At 42.6% G+C, this 21531-nt stretch overlaps 1 protein-coding gene across 6 annotated transcripts in view; it reads right to left on the bottom strand.

The window, feature by feature from the left end:
- TMEM131 (transmembrane protein 131) overlaps positions 1-21531 on the bottom strand; it is a 193912-nt gene that overhangs the window by 20024 nt on the left and 152357 nt on the right. For all 6 annotated transcript variants that reach the window (XM_033401857.2, XM_004277772.4, XM_033401856.2 and 3 more), the window contains 6 exons: positions 15110-15261; positions 14562-14704; positions 13414-13600; positions 12189-12374; positions 11222-11380; positions 10264-10841 (listed from right to left, as the gene is read on the bottom strand). In XM_033401857.2, the coding sequence (XP_033257748.1) occupies positions 10264-10841; positions 11222-11380; positions 12189-12374; positions 13414-13600; positions 14562-14704; positions 15110-15261 (1405 nt within the window). The remainder of the gene's footprint in view (positions 1-10263; positions 10842-11221; positions 11381-12188; positions 12375-13413; positions 13601-14561; positions 14705-15109; positions 15262-21531) is intronic.

The raw sequence follows: 21531 nt of genomic DNA, 5'->3' as shown, positions 1-21531 counted from the left end.
GGAACCATGACTTAACTGATGCATGATCAGTAATAGAAAATTAACCCATCCAAGTAAAGACGGTACAAGCTGAAGGGAGAAGCAGCTTAGTAAACTCAGAGTATGTTTCCAGCAGTGACCAAAGGAGAAATATACGCAACATGAAGGACAGGTTCCTCAGGCTTCACACCACTGCCTGGATAAACTGTCCCGGAGGCCACTCACCCTACGTCTACCCCCCCCACCATCGGCGAGCAGACTCCTGGCTGAGGATGCTAGCTGACCTACTGCGATCAACACTCACCCCTAGGCTCTGTTCCTCGTACAGTCTTAGCACCTGAAGGGCAGAGATTAGGCCGCACTGAGCTCTCCATCCTCAGTGCCTGACAAGGCTCTGCATGCAGCAAGTGCTCAGCCAGTGTCTGCTGAGCCGCAGAAGTGAGTTTTGGGCCTTTCGGAACAGTGAAATACACCAACAGCATGACCTGCTCTGAGACTTGCTGCCCCAAGTCCAGAAGCTTCTCCATCTCAATCCTTCATGACAACTTACCCAGGTTTCAATCCAGAATCATGCTTCACTCCATTTACACAACACTCTTGAAGTGACAAAATTATAAGACTGGAGAAATGATTAAACCTCCTCTGGGGTTTAGGCTGGGGGGAGGGGGGGAGTGGGAGGGAAGCGGGTGTGGCTAGAAAAGGGCCCATAAGGGATCCCTGTGTCTTACTGCATCAACATCAGTATCCTGGTTGTGATGCTGTACTGCAGTTTTGCAACATGTTATTGGGGGAAATTGGGTAAAAGGTACAAGGGATCTCTCCGCATTATTATGTGCAACTGCATGTGAATCTATAATTACCTTAAAAGTAAAAAAAAAAAAAAGTGTTATGTCTCACTGAAATTTAAAAGCAAAAAGTCCCCAAGAGGTCACACGTGACCAAGTCATGGCATGTTCATGGCGTGGGTACTGATCCTTGCCAAGTACATTAATCCTTCAGAACATATAAAGTGTTGTTTACTTCTAAGAAGCTAAACACATTTTTTTTCTTTTGCAAATAATAGGTCCATTTGGCCTGAAAGCCACCCTTCCAAACTCTATTCCAACTTTTTTCTCAACATGCCAAAGACTGGATCTCTCATTCTAACCTCTTGTCCGTCCGTGAAAAATGGGAGATTTACAAATGTCTACCTCACAACTGACCACCAGGCCACCCTGTTCCACTCACTGAAAAACAAACAAAAGGAACATAGTTCAGGGAAGTTGACAATGATCTCCTGTCCTTCTTATAACACAGACACTCCAGGCATAATTACCTTAAATGACAGGCTGCATTAATTACAAATCCCCTGTTCTTAGACACTTAGTTTCCAATTTTCACTATTATAAAACATGAGGTATGTGAGATCATCTCCTGATGTTAAATTTCCAGATATGAGCTTACTGGCTTTCAAAGGACGCACGTGCATTATTTTATTTTTATGGCTTTTGACATACTTTAGAAAACTGGCTGCTTTTTGCAATCCATGAATACACAGACTTCTTTTTAACATAGCTACCACTGAAAAATTTTTTCTGTATATGATCTATGGCTCCTAGGCTACTGATACTTCTAGAGATACATAATTTGAATGCCCAAATTAGAGAAAGTGAGGAAAGTCATTTGACAGGTTAAATTCTAATCATCAACAATGAACTAGAAATTAGAAGATAAGCCTGCTAAGGATATGACAATGACCATGAGAGGCTGGCCAGTGCTCTTATGTGACAAGCTTTCTTGCCCAGGTCTTCATGTCCTGACTCCAGGGGGTAAGAAGAGGCCTGGTGTCCCTGTGCATCCTTCCCCCCAAGAAGGGTTGGCCACGGCTGGCTGGAAAAGTAAACCTGGGGTGCCTTCCGAAGCCCTAACCATCTATCTCAAGCTGCCATCCCCAAACACACAAGTTCTGTTACGAAGTTTCAGACCTGGAAGGGAAGCAGGAAGTCCCGCTTGGACTCTCTGCATAAGCTTCTTCTCTACCTAAGTTCCATCATGGGCAGGAAGGTGGTGGAGAGGTTATGGATGCCTAACTGGCGACTGTGAGAAGTGGTACTTTATTGCTCATTGTGTGTGTGCTTCTGGGGTAGGAGGCCTGAGAGAAAACAAGAGGTGCAAGTTAGAAAGTGGGCCCCAAAACCCACCTCACACTGCTGACAGGTGACAAGCACTCATCAGGACTCAGTGGGTGAGTGTGAAACCTGCCACCCAACTCGGACAGGGGCTACTTTCTGCAGCTACTGCATCTTGGCGAGATGACAGGGTCAGCGCTCCTCAAAATGAGGTATCCGGTTGGTGGATGCTCTTAAAAATGGTCAGAACGAAATAGTTTCTTCATTACTTTAAGGCCTAATTAAGTATATATTTCCTAACAGTTGAGTGGATTCAAAACTCTTTATTGACAAAAACCATCTGTCCCCACCTGCAGGACCCCTGGGAGCTACCCCCAGCGGGTACAAGAACACGAGGCAGGCTGCTAAGTGTGTGCGACCGAGCACCACACCACCTGCTGCTGACGGGTCCGGCATCTTCACCTAACAGTGATGCTCTGACCCTTATGAGATAATCCAACCACAAGTGACTGTATATACACCCACAGGCCCCACAGATGCTGTGTGTGTGGGTGAGGCTGAGCGTACATCTAGGAGGCATGATGCGGTGGGGAGTTAAGGTTCAATGTTACACGACCAATATAAAGCATGTGTGTGGTGAACATTCCCGTTCTCTCTGCAACAAAGACACAATGCCCAGTCTATCACCCAGTGTCCTCAGATTCCTCAGCGGGACTTCAATGCCAGCGAAGTCTGGTTTTTCAGATGAACTCTCCTGCCTCCTTTTCCTGCAGAACTATACAACGATGCTTCCCTTTGGCCTCAGCCGCCAGGAAATTTGCAGCTCAATTTAACACTGAATGGTAACAACAAACTTTATTCTAGGTTTTTGTTGAGATAGCACCATAATTAAAAACAAACAGATAAAACATCGAAAACCACTTTCTGTCTTTGATTCACTGTTTTACATGTGCTTTAATCCTTTAAACCACCACTAATCGTTTTAAAAGTAGGCAAAATACGAATTATCCATTTAAAGAATATGCCTGACTCACTCAGTTACTCTTTTGTCTTCACTAAGAAGCGAATAAAGGAATTTGTAATCGCTAGTTTGGGGCAAGTTGCTTTGGTTGTGTCTCTCCAACTTTAAATCGTTTCACTTAAGGCCCACCCCAAAGAATTACTTCAAGACCATTTCAATTACTAGCAAATGGCTTCTCTGAACGTGTGCAGTGCCCGGCAGCTGTGGACCTAAGCCAGGCAATGACAGGTACACCTGACTGAAGGTTCGGAAGAATCTCTGGAGGATCATCCATCCCGACAGGAATCTGTCTTTCTCCTCATCTTCTGCCTGGTTAAAAGGTCTGAGTGAGGCCAATAAACAGTACACGCCAACATATGATTTATTTGGGTCAGTACTGGTCATGTAAGTTTACGTCTCCCTACTGGTTCTGAAATGATACGTCAATATGAGTATGATAACCTGAAACATACCAAAAGGTGCATATGAAGGAACTCTTCAGGAGTTCTTTAAGCTAAAGTAAATATTGTGTTCAAAAATCAGTAGCAATTACCGTCTTATTTTGTCATATTAGGTTCTGTGCTTAGATAGTGAAGATACTGGTTTAGCCCACTAGAAGGTAGAAAAGAATTTTTATTAAGTGAAAAAAATTTACATCTATCCCAGGAAAGGAATTACCTATGAATTTGCGGGCAGACCCATATTCTCTTTTGTTCTAGTTTTCCTTGTACCTTAGGAGGCTGTACATACCTTCTGAAGCGCTAAGCAGAATAAGGTACACGGGACTGAGACAAAAAGGCTGCGCAACCATAACCTTATGCAGCATAGAGAGTTCAGTTATTTAGGGTTTTCACAGAAGTATTATGTTCGATTAGATTTTGGATTTCTTTATTCTAGAAATAAAATATCATGGATATTCTAGAGCAAACTTAATACAACTCAATGCTGGGAAAGGATAGCTTCTGTCTTCCCATTTAGGCATTTCTCTCCACTATCTTTAAGGGCAACTCCCAGCTGCCCAAAAACCCACTAGATGGACATTACATGAAATTCCTAAAAATCTTATATGTTCTGGTATAATGTTATAAGTCATATTTCTAGTTATTACTTTAAAATGTGTATCTCAGAAATAACTAAATTTCCTTGTCAATTGCATTATTATGAACTTTCATCAAATCTTTAACCGTGGTCATTTTTAAGTCTTTTGTCATTTACAGACAGTTCTGGGTGTACTCTGATGCTTTTGCAAAAATGTTCCTATAAAAGGGTTTCATCTTCAAGGAATTCATGGAAAAGACTCTGACAAGTACAGGTTTCTGGTAACTGACTATACTGCTGAACTGAATGAATAAGCATTTTCAGAACTCTAATGGACAACTGATGAATTCATAAAAGTGCTAACAAAAGATCAAGATGAAAAAAAAATTAATTACATGGGACTGAGTGAACTGATGAGGAAGATTATATTTTTTGTGACTGTTTGAATAAAACAAAAACAAAAACAAAAAACCTACTAGATGGGCCCAGCCCCAAACCACCCCCCAAAAGCATTCATTGGTTACGTTCCCCTAGTGAGTGGGGCTGTAATGGCTCAACACAGGTTATCCCAATCTCCTGCAGATACTGTTAAATAGAGAATCTGATTTGGCAGTCTGGGTTGGGGCCCAAGATTCGACATTTCTAAAAGCTCTCAAGTTACGTCACTATTGCTGATCCCTGGACTTCAACTCTGGGCAGCAAGGCCTCAAAACACTTACCCAATACCCTCTCTTCCAGGGCGGGGTGGGGAGGGCTCCTCTATGTAGGGGCAGCCACCGTACTTCCTGTCCCGGTGGCAAGCTGACCCCAGAGGGCCTGCTTCCCCAGAGCCTACGCTAGCCCTTCTCTCTGCTCACTCTCGTCCAGCGTCTCTGCCTTTGTTGGGCGAATCAGGTTACCTTCACTCCAAGTGCTAACTACCTTGGCCTGTGGGGCTGTACACAGTAATAGAGGAGGGAGCAGAAAGCTTACCAGCCAAGCGCCGGGCTCCACCAGGACCTAGCAGATGCCCTGCTTTGCAGTGAGGAGTGTTTACAGTGGATTTTCGTTTCAGCTCTAAATCCAGTCTGTCTGTTCCCTTGGTGGGCGGCCCAGAGGCAGGAGGGGTGACCCATCAGATCTGCACCCCTAGGACCCTCTACACACACTCTGCCCAGCCTCGACAGTGGAGCCTGCACACCCCGCAGTGTTCACTGAGGAGCCTGGCAGTGACTCATGGACACCTTGGACTCTCAAGCTCCCATCATCCAGGCCCTGGCCTGGTACAGGTCGGGATGACAATCTCTATCGGTCACTCTGAAATCCCGAAGGCTTTCAAAGCTTTCTCTCCCAACTCACTTAGAAACAAAACCTCTTTTGGTGGCACAACTGAACCGAACTGACAAGAAGCTGCTTTCATGGTCTCATTGATCTCATGGCACGTCATCGTATACCTTTCTGAAAACCTGAATTCCAACAGAGGTGGCTCTCGAGTGTTGTATAAAGGCCTCGCTGGTGCTAACGGGCTTTATTTCCGTTACACCCCCACACCTCACTTCCAGGCTGCACCTGAGGGCAGAACTGCGCGGAACTGCTTTTTCTCCCAAACCCTAAACCCTCACACCTCCTTTTCACACCTTGGTCTCCTCTCATTCCCTTGCTTCCACCATCCCTGTAACTTGACTTGTTGGAGCCCCGGCCCTTGACTTGTCCATTCTCCCTGTCAGTGAGCCTCCTTCTGTGTTAAGGTCCTGCTAATTCCGCACAGCGTGGCACGCCCATTGTTCTCCTGCCAACGCCCCACGACGTTCTCAGCCCCGGTCTCTCTGCTGTCCTTGCCCTGCAGGGCTCCAACCACCCCGTGTTCACTCTTCACCCGTGGGCTGCACAGTCATGGAGAAGAACGGCACAAGCGTGAGGGAGGCCACAGTGACCCTCAGCTGGGTCCCCGATGTTGCCCGAGAGACTGCTCTGCAAATCCAATTCCCATGTCCTATGGACTCCCAGCCTACAGAAATCTCAGCTATTTGAGGTCTGATCATTCCAGACTTCCTCTACCTTCTGTTTCTACCCTACCGCTTCCCCTTTGGCCTCAGAAGCTACCGATCCCTCTGCGTCCACGCGCCTGTGGAACACGTGCCCTCGTATACTCTGCGGAGCTGGGTCCCACCCACCCACCTCCCTGGGTATTGGGTCGCACCAATTACCTACTCAAATGCTGCTCCTCCTTGTGGAGGAGGTGGTGTCGTGCAGCTGCGAGCTGAGGGTTCGGGCTGGGCCTGGGCTTGGCTCCTGTGTCTGCCTGACGTAACCCTTCTTAGACTGGGCTTCCCCCCTGCAAACAGGGTCAGCGCAACGCCAACCACTCAGGTGCCCGAGGCACTTGCGGTCGTGTCTGGAACGTCAGGAAGCGCTGACAACACCGCTGCCCTCAGCTCTACCCCCCTTTCTGTCCTTGGCCCACAGATATTTTCAAGCAACATGTTCTCCTATTTTTTTTCTTCACTAAAAATACTACTGCAAGATATACGCATCCTTTTTTTTTTTTGGTTAAAAATCAAAGAACATGGAAACTACAGATTAAAGAGTAACCTCCACCCCTCACTCACTGGCCCCTCACATGCACACCAAGAAGCGGCCACTGGTAACGTCTGGTGTGCCAGGTGCTCTCCAAGCCACAGTTACCTGGCTTCTAGGCTCACTTCACAGAGACTATTCCTGCCAAGGTCCTCCAGGCTCTGTGGAGCTCGGTTCTCCCTCTGCTCTGGCCTTGCTGGGACATGCCAACCACATCTGCTACCTGCTTCCTGTCACACTGTCTGCTGGCCTTGTCCTCGGGATTCTGTCCTCAGCTCTCTGCTTATCCCATTCCTAACCCTCAAGACCGAGTTCCAAGCAGACATTCCTGCTGGGATGGGCCACAGCCAACTGCTACCCAGCAGCCTAGTGATGGCAGCGCCATTTCCTGCCCTAAAAATCACAGCAGTGCCTACCCCCTACCATGTAAGTAGAAGCTATTCTCCCCACTTTAAAGGTAACAAACGGAAGCTCAGGGAAGTAATTTTCTCCAAATCACACAGTAAGTGGCAGAGCCAGGATTTGATCTGGGTCTGCCTGAAGGTAGAGCCTGGCCTTGTGAGCCCACATCACTCGGCTTCTCCCCACCTGAGATAAAGCTGCCCCTCAGACTGCCAATGGCAGAAACAAGGGTAGCGGCAGATCCCACTGTTTCTGCAGTGAATGCAGACACTGAAAATGGCTGCACCAGGCTCAGTGCGTTCTCAGGTTTTAACCCTCAATCCAGCAATGGCCCCTGTCCAGTCCCCAGGACTCGCGTGTCACAGGGGAGAAGCCACAGAAGTACAGAATCTAATGACTGCCCAGCCATAGGGCCCCTGCTCAGGCAGCCATGAACAGAGGGCATTTCTGGGTCCCATCTCCCGGGAAGAAAAGTGACTGCTGGGATGACTAGAGAAGTGACTGGATGGCCTGCAAGCCATCTACCCAGAGAGGGCAAGAGCAGGGAGACCCCGTTCATATGAAGAAGGGTCTTTCTGAACAGTCTCCAAAAGCCAGACGTCACTGAAGCTCATTACAAGGAAGGTTTCTTTGAGCTACTGGGAAGGGCAGGGGAGAGAACAGGTGCTTCTGAAAAGAGAAGGTTCTTTAATGTAAACACGGGACTATTTTAGCAGGGGCGCTGGGGTGAGCTTTAGAGAGATGATAAAGGTTCCACCTGGCTAAGAGCCTATGGTTTTATCATCTATCACTATTTTGCAACCCCAAGATCAGCGCCCAACTTTTTTTTTTTTTTGCGGTACGCGGGCCTCTCACTGTTGCGGCCTCTCCCGCTGCGGAGCACAGGCTCCGGACGCGCAGGCTCAGCAGCCATGGCTCATGGGCCCAGCCGCTCCGCGGCATGTGGGATCTTCCCAGATCGGAACACGAACCTGTGTCCCCTGCATCGGCAGGCGGACTCTCAACCACTGTGCCACCCGGGAAGCCCTCAACGCCCAACTTTTAAAGTTCTTTTAAAAGACTGAGTTTCTACATGTATGTTATACTTCAATAAAACCACTTATTGAAGAAGGAAAAAAACACAACTAAGATCTGGCTCTTTCCTTCTTTCCACACAGCAGCAGTGGAAGGCTACCAAGTGGGGTGGCCACTCCTGTGAAGCTGGTAATCACTGCCTCCTTGTGGGCTCAAGAATCACTAATAATGTGGTACCCACGCGCCATCATTACACAGCTTTTAGTAGGTCGACTCTCGGACCACTGTGAACAATAAAAAACATGTTTAAATTTCAAGATCTAGATGAATGGCCCTGAAAAGAAAAACGGGCCTATGGTGGTGTTAGAGGACTATCTTAGACACAAGCAACAAGGTGCTCACTTCGACTGCCAGAGCCCCTCTTTGTGGTAAGAAGGGATAATATATGTTTATTTTATTCATGCTCTCGATAGGAGAAAAACACATTATGTAGCTTGATCTAATTTATAAAAGGAACTTTAAGCATTCATTTAATATTACTGTAAAAATTACCCTAAAATATGTAAGCTCTATTAATAATGAGATAACAACAAAAAAAGATTTCTATGGAAGAAGTTAAATATTATTCAAGACTTTCTACTGTTTTAAATATCCAAATGCAAGTAATTCTAAGAAGACCATATAGAACTAGTCTTCATATCACTGGAACTAAGAAATTCTCTAAAAGAAGACTCTCGGATTCTGGGGCATCAGGTTTCTTCTGGCTTCTCAGGGCTGCCAGGTTCCCTATTCCCTGTGCAAACCAAAGGCAAATACTCCTTGGTACCTCAGTGAGGGAGGGACTTAAATAGGCTTAGAGTAATGTATTAGCATGGCTGCCACAGGAGAGAGAGGAAGATGCAAAAAAGTTCAGGCTGTAAAGGGAATAAACTGAAATATAGCCAGAAGCCATTCACTATTTTTCACATTTTGATTCTGGAAGTTACAAATTAGCCTGCCTATGTATGTGTGGTGCGTAGACTTCAAAGAAGGGAGCCCCACGTTATGCTCTCGTGGAACTCTCTCTCCCGGAGTGTGGCTGGACCACACTTCTAATGAGAACACTGCAGAAGTGATGGGGGGTCACTTCCAAGAGTAGGTCACAGAAGACCACGACTTCTGTCCTGCCAGCCTGTTCTCTCTCTTGCCTTCCTACTTGCTTGCTCTGGTAAAGCCAACAACAGCTTTGAGCTGCTCTATGCAGAGGTGGCTGGCCACAGTCAGGAAGGAACCCAGACCCTCAGTCCACCAGGCCGTGAAGAACTGAATCCTGCCGTCAACCACCTGAGCGAACCTGGAAGCAGATCCACCTTCAGCTGAACCTTACAAAGGCTTCAGCGCTGGCCAACACCCTGACTGCCGTCTTGTGAGATCCAGAGAAGCCGGCTAAGCTGCACCCAGATGCCTGACCCCCAGAAACTGTGAGATAGTGAATGGTGGGGTTTTAAGCCACTAGGTTTTGGGGTAACTGTTACTGAGAACTGGATAACTAATACAGCATGAAGAACTCTAAAGCAGGGGTCAGCAACCTTTTTCTGGAAAGGGCTAGACAGTAAATATTTTCTGGTTTGTGGACCTTACAGCCTCTGTTGCAGCTGCTCAGCTCCGCCACTGCTGCAGCACAAAAGCGGCCACGGACCGTGATGAACGAATGAGCATGGCCGGGTCCTCATAAATCCTTCTTTACAACAACAGGTGATGACTCGGCCCGCGGGTTGTGGTTTGCCAACCCCTGCTCTGAAGCACAGGTTGTGCAGAAGTCCTATTTTTGAGTTAAAAGGCAGATGATCTCCGTTCTGTTAAAATTATTTTAACAATTAAAAAGCTCAACCCGCCACAGTAACACAGTAATCACACGCAGTTGAAAAGGAAAACAGTAGATGTCCAATAACTTCCTGAATTTGGCAAGTAATCTAAGAAATACAAATATCTTTTATGACAAATGGGTACCTCTGTCTGCATCTTGATATGGAAAAGCTGAAGTCCAAGAGCAGAGATGAACCTGGGCCAGAAGAACACCTACTAAATTAGCTGCTCATCACAACTACGATCACAGTAGCCCCCTAAACACGCGCTGGCTCTCCCCTCACGTGTCACGCTTTCCTGGCCGTGAGAACCCATGATTACCTTTGCTTTTCGACAGTGGTGAAGGCGGCTGCTCTGCAAACACTTCCAGGGCTGGGGAGTCGTGGTGCTCGAAGTCTTTGTCCAAGGCTTCGATGAGACTGGTGATGTCCGAGTCCTCCGAGCTGTGCCGTGTGCTGCCGGGGTGCTCCGGGTGGGCCGGGGGTGTGAGGGGTGTGGGGGACAGCCTCTCGGGCTGTGGCTCCTGGTGCTGAGGCACTGGCGGTGGCGGTGCTGAGTGATGCTCCAGCGGGCTGTGGGCATGGTGCTGGCTGCCGTGCTGGCTCTGTTTTGCCCCCTTGGACTTCCTGCCCGCTGTGTGACCCTGGGCCATGGCATGTGAATCTAAGACCAGGGCGCTGGCTTTGCTCGCCGACTGGGCGTTAGTCCTGCTAGAGGTACTTGCGCTGCTTTTGGCTCTGACGTTTTCCACGTCAGCTGAGTTCCTATTGCCGTGACTGCTGTGTGGGTGGACTGGTGGGCCACACTGCTTATGACTCCCTGTGCTGGGTCGGGACGCCGAACCGCCTGTTCCACAGAACCCCCTACTGTGACTGGGGTCACAGCTGAGTGTGTTCAAGCTGAAAAAAGGACCAACTGCAGATCAGTAATAGCAACCTACAAGATCTAAGATTAAAAGCATTACTTCATCAGTATAGCCACCATAAATATGAACTACCCGAAGGAAAAAACAGCAAGAAACAGGATACTTTCCATAACTGGACTGGGTCTGTTCTAACTGGCAATATAGGAATTGAGGTATTGATACAACTGAGAATATTTTAACCCTTATCAATAAAAACATGGCATTTGCTATGAGTTCTTAGTAACAGAGCACTGTACGCAGGGTATTTAAGATTTTTCCCCTGAGCGAAGATGAAAAGAAGAAACGTATTTTTTCTTTTAATTACATCAGCCAAATCTATATATTGGAGAATTTATTTCCGGCAGGTGAACATACTTTCCTTCAGATGAAATACCAACGATTCTCCTGAGATCAAATGGTCTTCCCACATCAAAGGGCGGGTTCGAGGCCTCAAAGGATAGTCGCCTTCGAAAGGGCTCCCAAATTCCTTGAGCTTCTAAATAGGCTGTTCCAATTACCAAAAGGAACAGTGCACTGCAGGGGTACAGAAGATGGAGAATCGGGGTTCAGTTGTGAGTGCAAGAGTAACAAAATGTGACATTAAAGGCAAGTTTCTTGGTAAAGTACAATATGATATAAAAAACAAAATGCCTGTGACATGACAAAAGAGCATTATGGATGAAAGGTTGCACACCGACTTTTCTAGAATGCCAACGTACACGGAGGCTCGTACGGAGGAAATAATTATTTGTATCAGAACAGACGCTGGAGGGTAGCTTTTCTTTTACCAAGAAGAAGGAGCTCTTATCTTTTCTTTTACTTCTAACTCTCTAGGCCAACTCCTTTCCCTTAAAGGATGTGCAGGGTAACTATGTAAGTTAATTCAGAGGCGAGTATATCTCATTCTTAAAAAAACATAAAGAAATATGCTGAAAAAAAGATGAGGATGTTGAGGGTTTAAAAAATATTTCTCATCAGTTTTATGTTGCTTAGGTATGACTCAGGAAGAATAAACTATTATGTTGAGTACATTACAAATGCCCAAATCGAGTAACCACCTGGTAAATTATGCATGTTTTTTTCCTTTAAGAAATTAACCTGTACTTCATTTGTATAACAAATTTCAAAGGTAGAAAAGACTCTGGTTTATCGTATATGCCACCCAAGCAGGGTTCAGTTCTGACTGCTCCCACTGGTGCATGTAGGCTTGACGAGAGAGGTCTGCCTGCTTTGTTCGCTGGTGCATCCCCGGCACTCAGAACAGTGACTGGCACGTGGTGGGCCCATGATAAACAGTGTCAAGTGACGCCTAAATACTAATCTCGAAAGAAGACGCAAGTACCTCATTATTCCTGAGATGATGATGTACAGAGCCAGCTCCCAGTTGGGCCTGGGCAGGGCTTCTGCACAGGTTGCTAACATATGGTAAGGAAGGGATGCATTCAATACAAATACGAATTCAGAGCCACTGGTGGTTATAAACTTCAGTTCACGAATAACTCTAGAAGCTGTGAAATCAGGAGTAAACCTAAAACAGAATGATGGCAGTGATAAAGTTTTTAAAAATATACCGCAGACAGTTTAAATATAATGCCTTTGAAACAGAACACAGAATTTTAGAGTTTGATACTTTTATTCAACTTTCTCATTTTAAGATGGACAAAGTATTGCCCTATGAGGTGAATAACCAAAACAACTATATTCTGTGGATAATTGGAGAATTTACATAAAAAGAGAACAATAATCCCATGATCATTAACTAGGAAAGTAGTCTCTGAGCTTCCTTCCCTTCCCTCTTCCTTCCTCCTTTAGTTAATCCACACTCTTCTCTTACGATGCATTCCCACTGCCTTTTTGTGTGTGTGTGTAGAGAACCACCCTAGCCCTACTGATGTTCATCGCCTGCAGCACTGCTTTCTGCCCTAATTATATTATTTTTATTTTGTTAACTGTACGCCCCGCAAGCACATGATCTGCACATTGAGGAAAGGTGTCTTATTCCTCACTGTACCTTCAGGTGCCAAGTGTATGCCTTACATGGAGTAATGTAGTTACTTATGAAGTAAGTGTCCACTGAAGGTCATGAAATTATCATTCCATTAAGGGGACAGAAGTTACATTTTATTATATAAACTTTATAACATAACAAGTAATCAATTGTTAAAATATGCTGCAACTACTGCCGATGTAGGCATTAAAACTGTCTTCTGACCAAAATATCACACATTTGTATACACTGCACAACACAGAAAAACTGCATGTGTGTAACATAGGTGTCTGCTCTGCTGCTGAGACTGAATTTATAGTCAGTTTCCTACACAATCTTGAAAATAATTTTGAAACTGGTTTCTAAGACTATCTGATCCACTTTGGAGTTTCACAATTTTGAAAACAAAGATATGAAGAAATAACCAAAGATTAAGTGAAGAAAAAAATCAAATGAATATAGTTGTGGATAAAGACCTTTTTTTGTGAGTATGCAAACAATTTTAGCATAAAGTTTGAACAACTCCAGTATAAAGTTAATGAGAAGTTAGTGATTTGTTATCGTATGAGAAAATACTTACAAAATGATTATGTCTTTAGAGGCATTGGCACTCAGTGCAAACTCTTGACAATTGACAACTTTAAAGCCATATCCCTCGCATGAGTACCCACTGACTTCAATGGTTTCTATGTGAATTTGAAGTTGTCCTGTATTCTCTACTTTAAATGTTCTTTTCAATGTGAAATTTGGTTCTCTTAGTTTCAAACCTAAAGGAAAAAAATGAGGAGTGAGTATAAATCTTGCTATCCTGTGCTCCAGGTCCAAGTAATGATAATACCTTCTTTATGAATGTATCGCAGAGATTATGAACGGAGCCCCTCAGGGCAAAGAGATCAGCCATTACCCAGATTTCACCAGGAAGTATTCTACTTTGTTAAGTCATTTTACATGGCAGAAGTTTAATTTTGCAGTAAGTCCCCTACATACAAACGAGTTTAGTTCCAAGAGTGCGTTCCTAAGTCCAATTTGTTCATAAGTCCAACAAAGTTAGCCTAGGTACCTAACCAACACAATTGGCTATATAGTACCATACTGTAATAGGTTTATAATACGTTTCACACAAATAATACATAAAAAACAAACAAACACAAGAAATAAAACATTTTTAATCTTACAGTACAGTACCTTGAAAAGTACAGTAGTACAGTAAACAGCTGGCATACAGGGGCTGGCTGCAGTACTCGCTACATCACCGCCGCTTTTGCGGTTGCTTCTGGACATCCTGGGCTTGAAATAAAGGTACTGTACTACTGTACTCTATACAGTACTGTAAAGTACACAAAAGTACAAACACTTGTAGAGGATGCACACACTTGACAATGTGCGCCAGACACGTGAACTAACTTACGTGATTGGACATGCAAACGCATGTTTGCATCTTTGAAAGTCTGCAACTTGAAGGTTCATATGTAGGGGACTTACTGTGCTTTATTTTTCACATTCAGAGTAAATCTTCTAAGGCATGCAATGAATACTGACATTTCAAATTTTTTAAGATCCAAACCAAACAACTCTGAAAGCAAGTCAGGGTGTTTTCTTAAAATCTCAAGTATCCATCATTAATATACACATGTATACATGTAGAAATACTGTTCTTGTTTTTGGAATTATTTACTGTTGACAACAAACGCTGAAATGTGTGCCCTTGGATATGACAGGAATACTCACTGTCTGTACAGTCTTTTAATAATGCTTCCGTGATTTTAAAGCGCAAGGAGCTCCCTGGACCTGGAAGCTTGCCTGCCACCCTCAAGTTCTCAGTTGTTCCTTGTCCTTGGACCATCACAGCATCCATCACAGTCAGGTTATTTCTATGTAAGAACAAGAACCACAGATTTTCCTCCCATTAAATTTGCACAATCTTTTGATCTATAATTTTTACTGTTACTTTATAAACCATGTAAAAATTAATACACTAAATTTAATGGTGAAACATTTGCACTTGAAAAAATTTTAAATGTTTACACAAAGAGGAGCAGGAGTTTTTCACTCTGAAGAGTCACACACGGTACAGGAAGACAGTATTCAGGTCTTCTGGCTAAAAATATCATCACAAAGGTATGTTTCATGAGGCGTGGGGTGTGTGTGTGTATTTCGGGCAAAATGAATACCCTATTTCAGAAATAAATTAATGCAAATATTAATATTGAAACGAATCAGGAAAGGACTCTATGTAAGTACTAAAGGTCAACCCACACTTAAATCACAGAACATACCTGATTATGATTAGGGAAGAAACAGTTCTATTGTGAATTGGAGTAAACTTTACTTTGACAGATTTCTTTTCTCCAGGTTTTAAAATTACGTTTAAAATTAGATGTCGGGAGAGGCCCTCTGTAAATCCCGTGGAACTCTGCAGTGGATGAGCCTTGAATCATTGGGTAAACAAGCAGCAGTCATTAGTATATTCTCTGGAAAAGCTTTTTTCCCTTCACCCCATGCACAGCCCAGTATTAGTTTCTCGAATTGATCAACTATATAAACAATTTTATCCCTGATGATTTAGAGGCTGGATGGCTGGCAAGCAGAGCTGGGCAACCAATGATGACACTGTATATTCTGCATTAAGTCCCAGAAAGGGCTTTGTTCCCCAGGTCACCGAAGTCTTCATGTTTGTACTAACACTTGTTTTTGTGTACAGATCTTTTTATTTTTAACTTTAAAAGTTTTGAAACATGACACAAAAACAGAAAAGGACACAAACCTAAGAGATGAGTAGCTCAGTGTTTTAGCACAAAGCAAACAGCTGTGTACCGAACACCCAGCACCCCGAAGTCCTACCGGTGCTGTCCCCACTTTCAGTCACTGTTTTTCTGCCCCTCCCCTCAGACAGATATCAGCTGGAGGATCTTAAGGTTGCATCATTTTATTTGTAAAAATATTTCCAATTCATATCAAGCTATCTTTGAATTTTATTTTGAAAGCTAAGCCCATAATTACTGTTTCATAAACACTTGATGATTTAAAGTTCAAGTAATAGCTTAGTTTAATAATCAAAATATGACTTCCCGACAGTTATAGATAAAATTAAAAAACATTTGTTTTTTATTTTTTAAAAAATCATAGTTCACATGTAAGGTTACACTGTTCTGATTTCAAGTAACGTTAATCTTAAACTTTTTGGGGGGAAGGGTTGGTAATACTTGGGTATAAATGTCCATGGCTCTACATGGCTCTGCTAACTTGTGAAAGGAGAGTGCATTTTGTATGATTTTTCTACTATATACAGACCTATCTACTTCAACAGCATGATTCTACAAACATAACTTCATAGTCAATAGACTTTGTGAAGCACACTACTTTTTAATTCTCACTTCTGAGGCAAATATTTTTTCCTACATCGAAAATTCTTCTCTGTCCATGTCTACTAGGACAACAATCTTTTGATTGCTCCAAAATGGTTGGTAAATAGGTTCCCTTTTAAATGAACTATTCTGAGTAGTTGATGAACACGTTATACATTATACATATATTCGCCAAAACAACTAATTTAAACTCTGATGACTTGGAAAATACTTTAGGATGTTGTAATGCCTCTGGGATATCACTAAGGCCCTCAATAATTCTCAATAATTGTTGTAGTGGTGGTTCTTAAAAAGGGATTCATGGACCCCTGGGGATCTCAGAGGTCTTTTCAGGTGTCAAAACTATTTTCAGAACACCGACAGACGTTCTTTGCCTTTTTCACTGTGTTGACCTTTGCACTGATGGTCAGCAAAAGCAATGGTGGGAAAAACTGCTGACCCTTTAGCTAGAAGCAAGGCAGTGGCATCAAACTTCCCTAGTAGCCACTGTATTCCTCACTGCCATGCACTTGCAGTTAAAAAAAAAAAACCCAAAACTGTTACTGATTAAACAGTAATAAATATTAATCTTATTAAATCTCAACCCTTGAGCACGTGCCTTTTTTTGTTTTTGGATCACTGTGTTTTCATTGTCATTTGTCTCTAGGTATTTTTTGATTTCCTCTTTGATTTCTTCAGTGATCTCTTGGTTATTTAGTAACATATTGTTTAGCCTCCATGTGTTTGTGTTTTTTACATTTTTTTCCCTGTAATTTATTTCTAATCTCATAGTGTTGTGGTCGGAAAAGATGCTTGATATGATTTTAATTTTCTTAAATTTACCGAGGCTTGATTTGTGACCTAAGATGTGATCTATCCTGGAGAATGTTCCGTGTGCACTTAGGAAGAAAGTGTAATCTGCTGTTTTCAGATGCAATGTCCTATAAATATCAATTAAATCTATCTGGTCTATTGTGTCATTTAAAGCTTGTGTTTCCTTACTCATTTTCTGTCTGGATGACCTGTCCATTGGTGTAAGTGAGGTGTTGAAGTCCCCCACTATTACTGTGTTACTGTCGATTTCCTCTTTTATAGCTGTTAGCAGTTGCCTTATGTATTGAGGTGCTCCTATGTTGGGTGCATATATAATTGTTGTATCTTCTTGGATTGATCTCTTGATCATTACGTAGTGTCCTTCCTTGTCTCTTGTAACATTCTTTATTTTAAAGGCTGTTTTATCTGATATGAGTGCTGCTACTCCAGCTTTCTTATGATTTCCATTTGCATGGAATATGTTTTTCCATCCCCTCACTTTCAGTCTGTATGTGTCCCTAGGTCTGAAGTGGGTCTCTTGTAGACAGCATATATATGGGTCTTGTTTTTGTATTCATTCAGTGAGCGTATTTTTTTTTTTTTTTTTGCGGTACGTGGGCCTCTCACTGTTGTGGCCTCTCCCATTGCGGAGCACAGGCTCCGGACACACAGGCTCAGCGGCCATGGCTCACGGGTCCAGCCGCTCCACGGCACGCGGGATCTTCCTGGACCGGGGCACGAACCCGTGTCCTCTGCATCGGCAGGCCGACTCTCAACCACTGCGCCACCAGGGAAGCCCGAGCGTGTGTCTTTTGTTTGGAGCATTTAATCCATTCACATTTAAGGTGATTATCAATATGTATGTTCCTATTACCATTTTCTTAATTGTCTTGGGTTTGTTTTTGTAGGTCCTTTTCTTCTCTTGTGTTTCCCACTTAGAGAAGTTCCTTTAGCCTTTGTTGTAGAGCTGGTTTGGTGGTGCTGAATTCTCTTAGCTTTTGCTTGTCTGTAAAGCTTTTGATTTCTCCATCGAATCTGAATGAGATCCTTGCTGGATATAGAGTAATCTTGGTTGTAGGTTCCTTCCTTTCATCACTTTAAATGTATTGTGCCACTCCCTTCTGGCTTGCAGAGTTTCTGCTGAGAAATCAGCTGTTAACCTTATGGGAGTTCCCTTGTATGTTATTTGTTGTTTTTCCCTTGTTGCTTTCAATAATTTTTCTATGTCTTTAATTTTTGTCAATTTAATTACTATGTGTCTCGGCATGTGTCTCCTTGGGTTTATCCTGCCTGGGACTCTCTGCACTTCGGACTTGGGTGGCTATTTCCTTTCCCATGTTAGGGATGTTTTCAACTATAATCTCTTCAAATATTTTCTCAGGTCCTTTCTGTCTCTCTTCTCCTTCTGGGACGCCTATAATGTGAATGTTGTTGCGTTTAATGTTGTCCCAGAGGTCTCTCAGGCGGTCTTCATTTCTTTTCATTCTTTTTTCTTTATTCTGTTCTGCAGCAGTGAAATCCATCATTCTGTCTTCCAGGACACTTATCCATTCCTCTGCCTCAGTTACTCTGCTACTGATTCCTTCTAGTGTATTTTTCATATCAGTTATTGTGTTGTTCATCTCTTTTTGTTTATTCTTTAATTCTTTTAGGTCTTTGTTAAACATTTCTTGCATCTTCTCGATCTTTGCCTCCATTCTTTTTCCAAGGTCCTGGATCATCTTCACTACCATTATTCTGAATTCTTTTTCTGGAAGGTTGCCTATCTCCACTTCATTTAGTTGTTTTTCTGGGGTTTTATCTTGCTCCTTCGTCTGGTACACAGTCCTCTACCTTTTCATTTTGCCTGTCTTTCTGTGAATGTGGTTTTCATTCCACAGGCTGCAGGACTGTAGTTCTTGTTTCTGCTGTCTGCTCTCTGGCGGGTGAGGCTATTTACTGAGCACGTGCCTTTTCAACACCATGTGATCAAATGGAGTACGCACGCAGCACCCCTTGCAGCATACTGGACCATGCTGTCTGGAAGAGCTATCGTTTCAGATGCCAACTGAACTAGTTCCTGCCTCCGCAACACCATTTTTATTTGAAAAAACGATTGACAGTCAATATATGGTTATTCAGACTGGAGTAGTTAGTAGACATTTTTACGAAAATGAAGTGCATCTGCTCCTTTAAGGAAACAACTGAAGCATTTGTTGCCAATGGTAAGATTTGAGTGTTTGAGCAAAATTTAGAGTTTTGGCCCTGTGAGCTTTAGAGTCAATAGTTAAAGAACACCCTGATGAGATTAGTGGTTGTAAGAATGAATATGATTTTCTGGATACTGCAGAGTGAATTGTGTCAACATTTGGAAGCTCTTCATATCTTAGTGAACCAATATTTTCCAAATGACTGATGCATGGTGTTATGATAACTAAAAAAGCAATTAAGACACTCCTTTTTGCAACTATATGAATGTGTCAGGTCAGGTCAGATATTTATCATATACTTCATCAAAAACGATGTATCATAAGAGACCGAATGCAGAAGCAGACAGGAGAATCTATCTGTATATTAAGTCAGAGAGCCATTGAAGAGCTCTGTAAAACAATCTACTCTTCTTGCAAAATGGTTCTTAAAAAAATATGTATCTATTTTTTCATTTTTATATTACCTATGTCAAATAGAATGGGCTTATTATTATTTTAAATGAATTAAACCAATATTTTAATGATCTCTCAGTTTTAGTTTCTAATATGTTAAATATTGATAGATGCAAACCACATAAACAAAAAACCTCTTTGGAGTCCTTAATAATTTTTAAAAATTGAGATAATGTAGAAATCCTTAATTATTGTTCAGACTGTAAAGGAATGCTGAGACCAAATATTCTGAGATCCACGGTTTTATAGCACTGTAGAGAACTGTGATAGAATTTATCCTAAGCTCACCCTAAGACCTCCTCCAGCATTTTTATTTAGAATGAATTCCTGAGGTCTAGAGTATTCTTATTCATCTTCCTATCTCTCACAGTACCTACATCTTGTAGGTACCACTAAAGATTTGGTAAGACAAAAAAAGGTAAATATAGGTCATGTACTTCTCATGAATATTTCCTCTCTTATAAAAGCAGAGTGAAAGGAATTTCTGGTTACTGAGCTTTCTAGATATTGAGGTCTAGATAGCCTTGAACTTATTATGTTGGTACTTTATGGATGGAAAAAGCAAAGTAAAAAAGATTCCAAGAGAAGGGCATGGACTAGAATATGAGACTATCTAAATTTCAGTCTAGTATTCTACCTATTACTCAGCAGAAAATAAAAATACAACATTGAAAATTACTTTCTCTTTTTAAAGAGAAAATTTCTTTCTTTTACTTTCTTATATAAGATTTACTTAAAAATAGACATAAAAACAATTCCATAAAGGTTTGGCTAATTTATGCCTTACACATTAAAACACAAAGCTATGGGAAAGGACACAAATCCTTCAAGAACTACAAAACATCTAGTTGGACAGGTTAATTAGTGATTCCTAACAGTAACGACCATGTGTCATGAAAGTACGGTCAAGGGTTCTGGACTCTGAGAGAACTAGATTTGAATTTGGCCCTGCCAGTTATCACAGGTAGGAACTTGGGCAAGTTACTTCCTCTCTCTGAGCTTTGTTTTTCCACCACCAACAGAACAAGGGAAATACTTATTCTTAGGGTGGTTAGTAATAGCTCAGCCTGGCTATTGTAATGATTACATGAAATTATAAATGTGAATGCACCTGCTGATTATAGTGATACATATGATACAGTGATATATATGATATATATATGATATAGTGATATATATGATACACTATACACATATATATGATATAGTGATATGATACACTATACACATACAGTGATACAATGCTGATACATAGGAGGTGCTCATGAAATACTGAAAACCTTCGTATTGCCTTTCTTTCCCACCTGGTGAGCCACAGACTGACTCATCCAGTCAACATTCATTGAGGGCTTCCTATGTCCCAAGCAACCCATCTAAGGGCTTCCATGTTGGTCTGCTTAACCTGTTCAAAAACTTTGTAATATACAAATTATTAACTTCACTTACAAGTGAAGAAGTTGAAGTTTGGAAAGGTTTATTTACTTGGTCGAGGTGACCAAGTTAGTAGGTACAAAGCCATGGTTATTCTAGGAGCCAACCTCCCTTATTCCAAATGGGAAGCAGCAAAGCCACAGCATGGCAGGAAGGCATCCCGTGGCTACTTGACAGACTGGGACCGTGCTCAGAAAAAGAGCTCAGCAAAAGGAGAGAAAGGAGGTGGTCGTTTACTGTTTTCACTCAGAGTAATTCAGATGATGGAGGATTAACTAGATTCCTACTCTCATTCACTCAACACCCTTTGTATTATAAATGTGGGAAGGAAACCATATAAGTAGAAGAAAAGCCCTCAAGGAGCTTATACCCAGAACTGGGAAACAAGGTACCTACCACACGTCAAAAAGAAAACAAAAAACACCGCTAACATGCTTGCAAACAAAGATTCAGGGAGAGCCAGAGAGC

Source organism: Orcinus orca, chromosome 13 (genome assembly GCF_937001465.1).
Source record: "Orcinus orca chromosome 13, mOrcOrc1.1, whole genome shotgun sequence".
NCBI lineage: Eukaryota > Metazoa > Chordata > Mammalia > Artiodactyla > Delphinidae > Orcinus > Orcinus orca.
The sequence above is the reverse complement of the archived record's forward strand: the minus strand, read 5'-3'. Positions and strand labels throughout refer to the sequence as shown.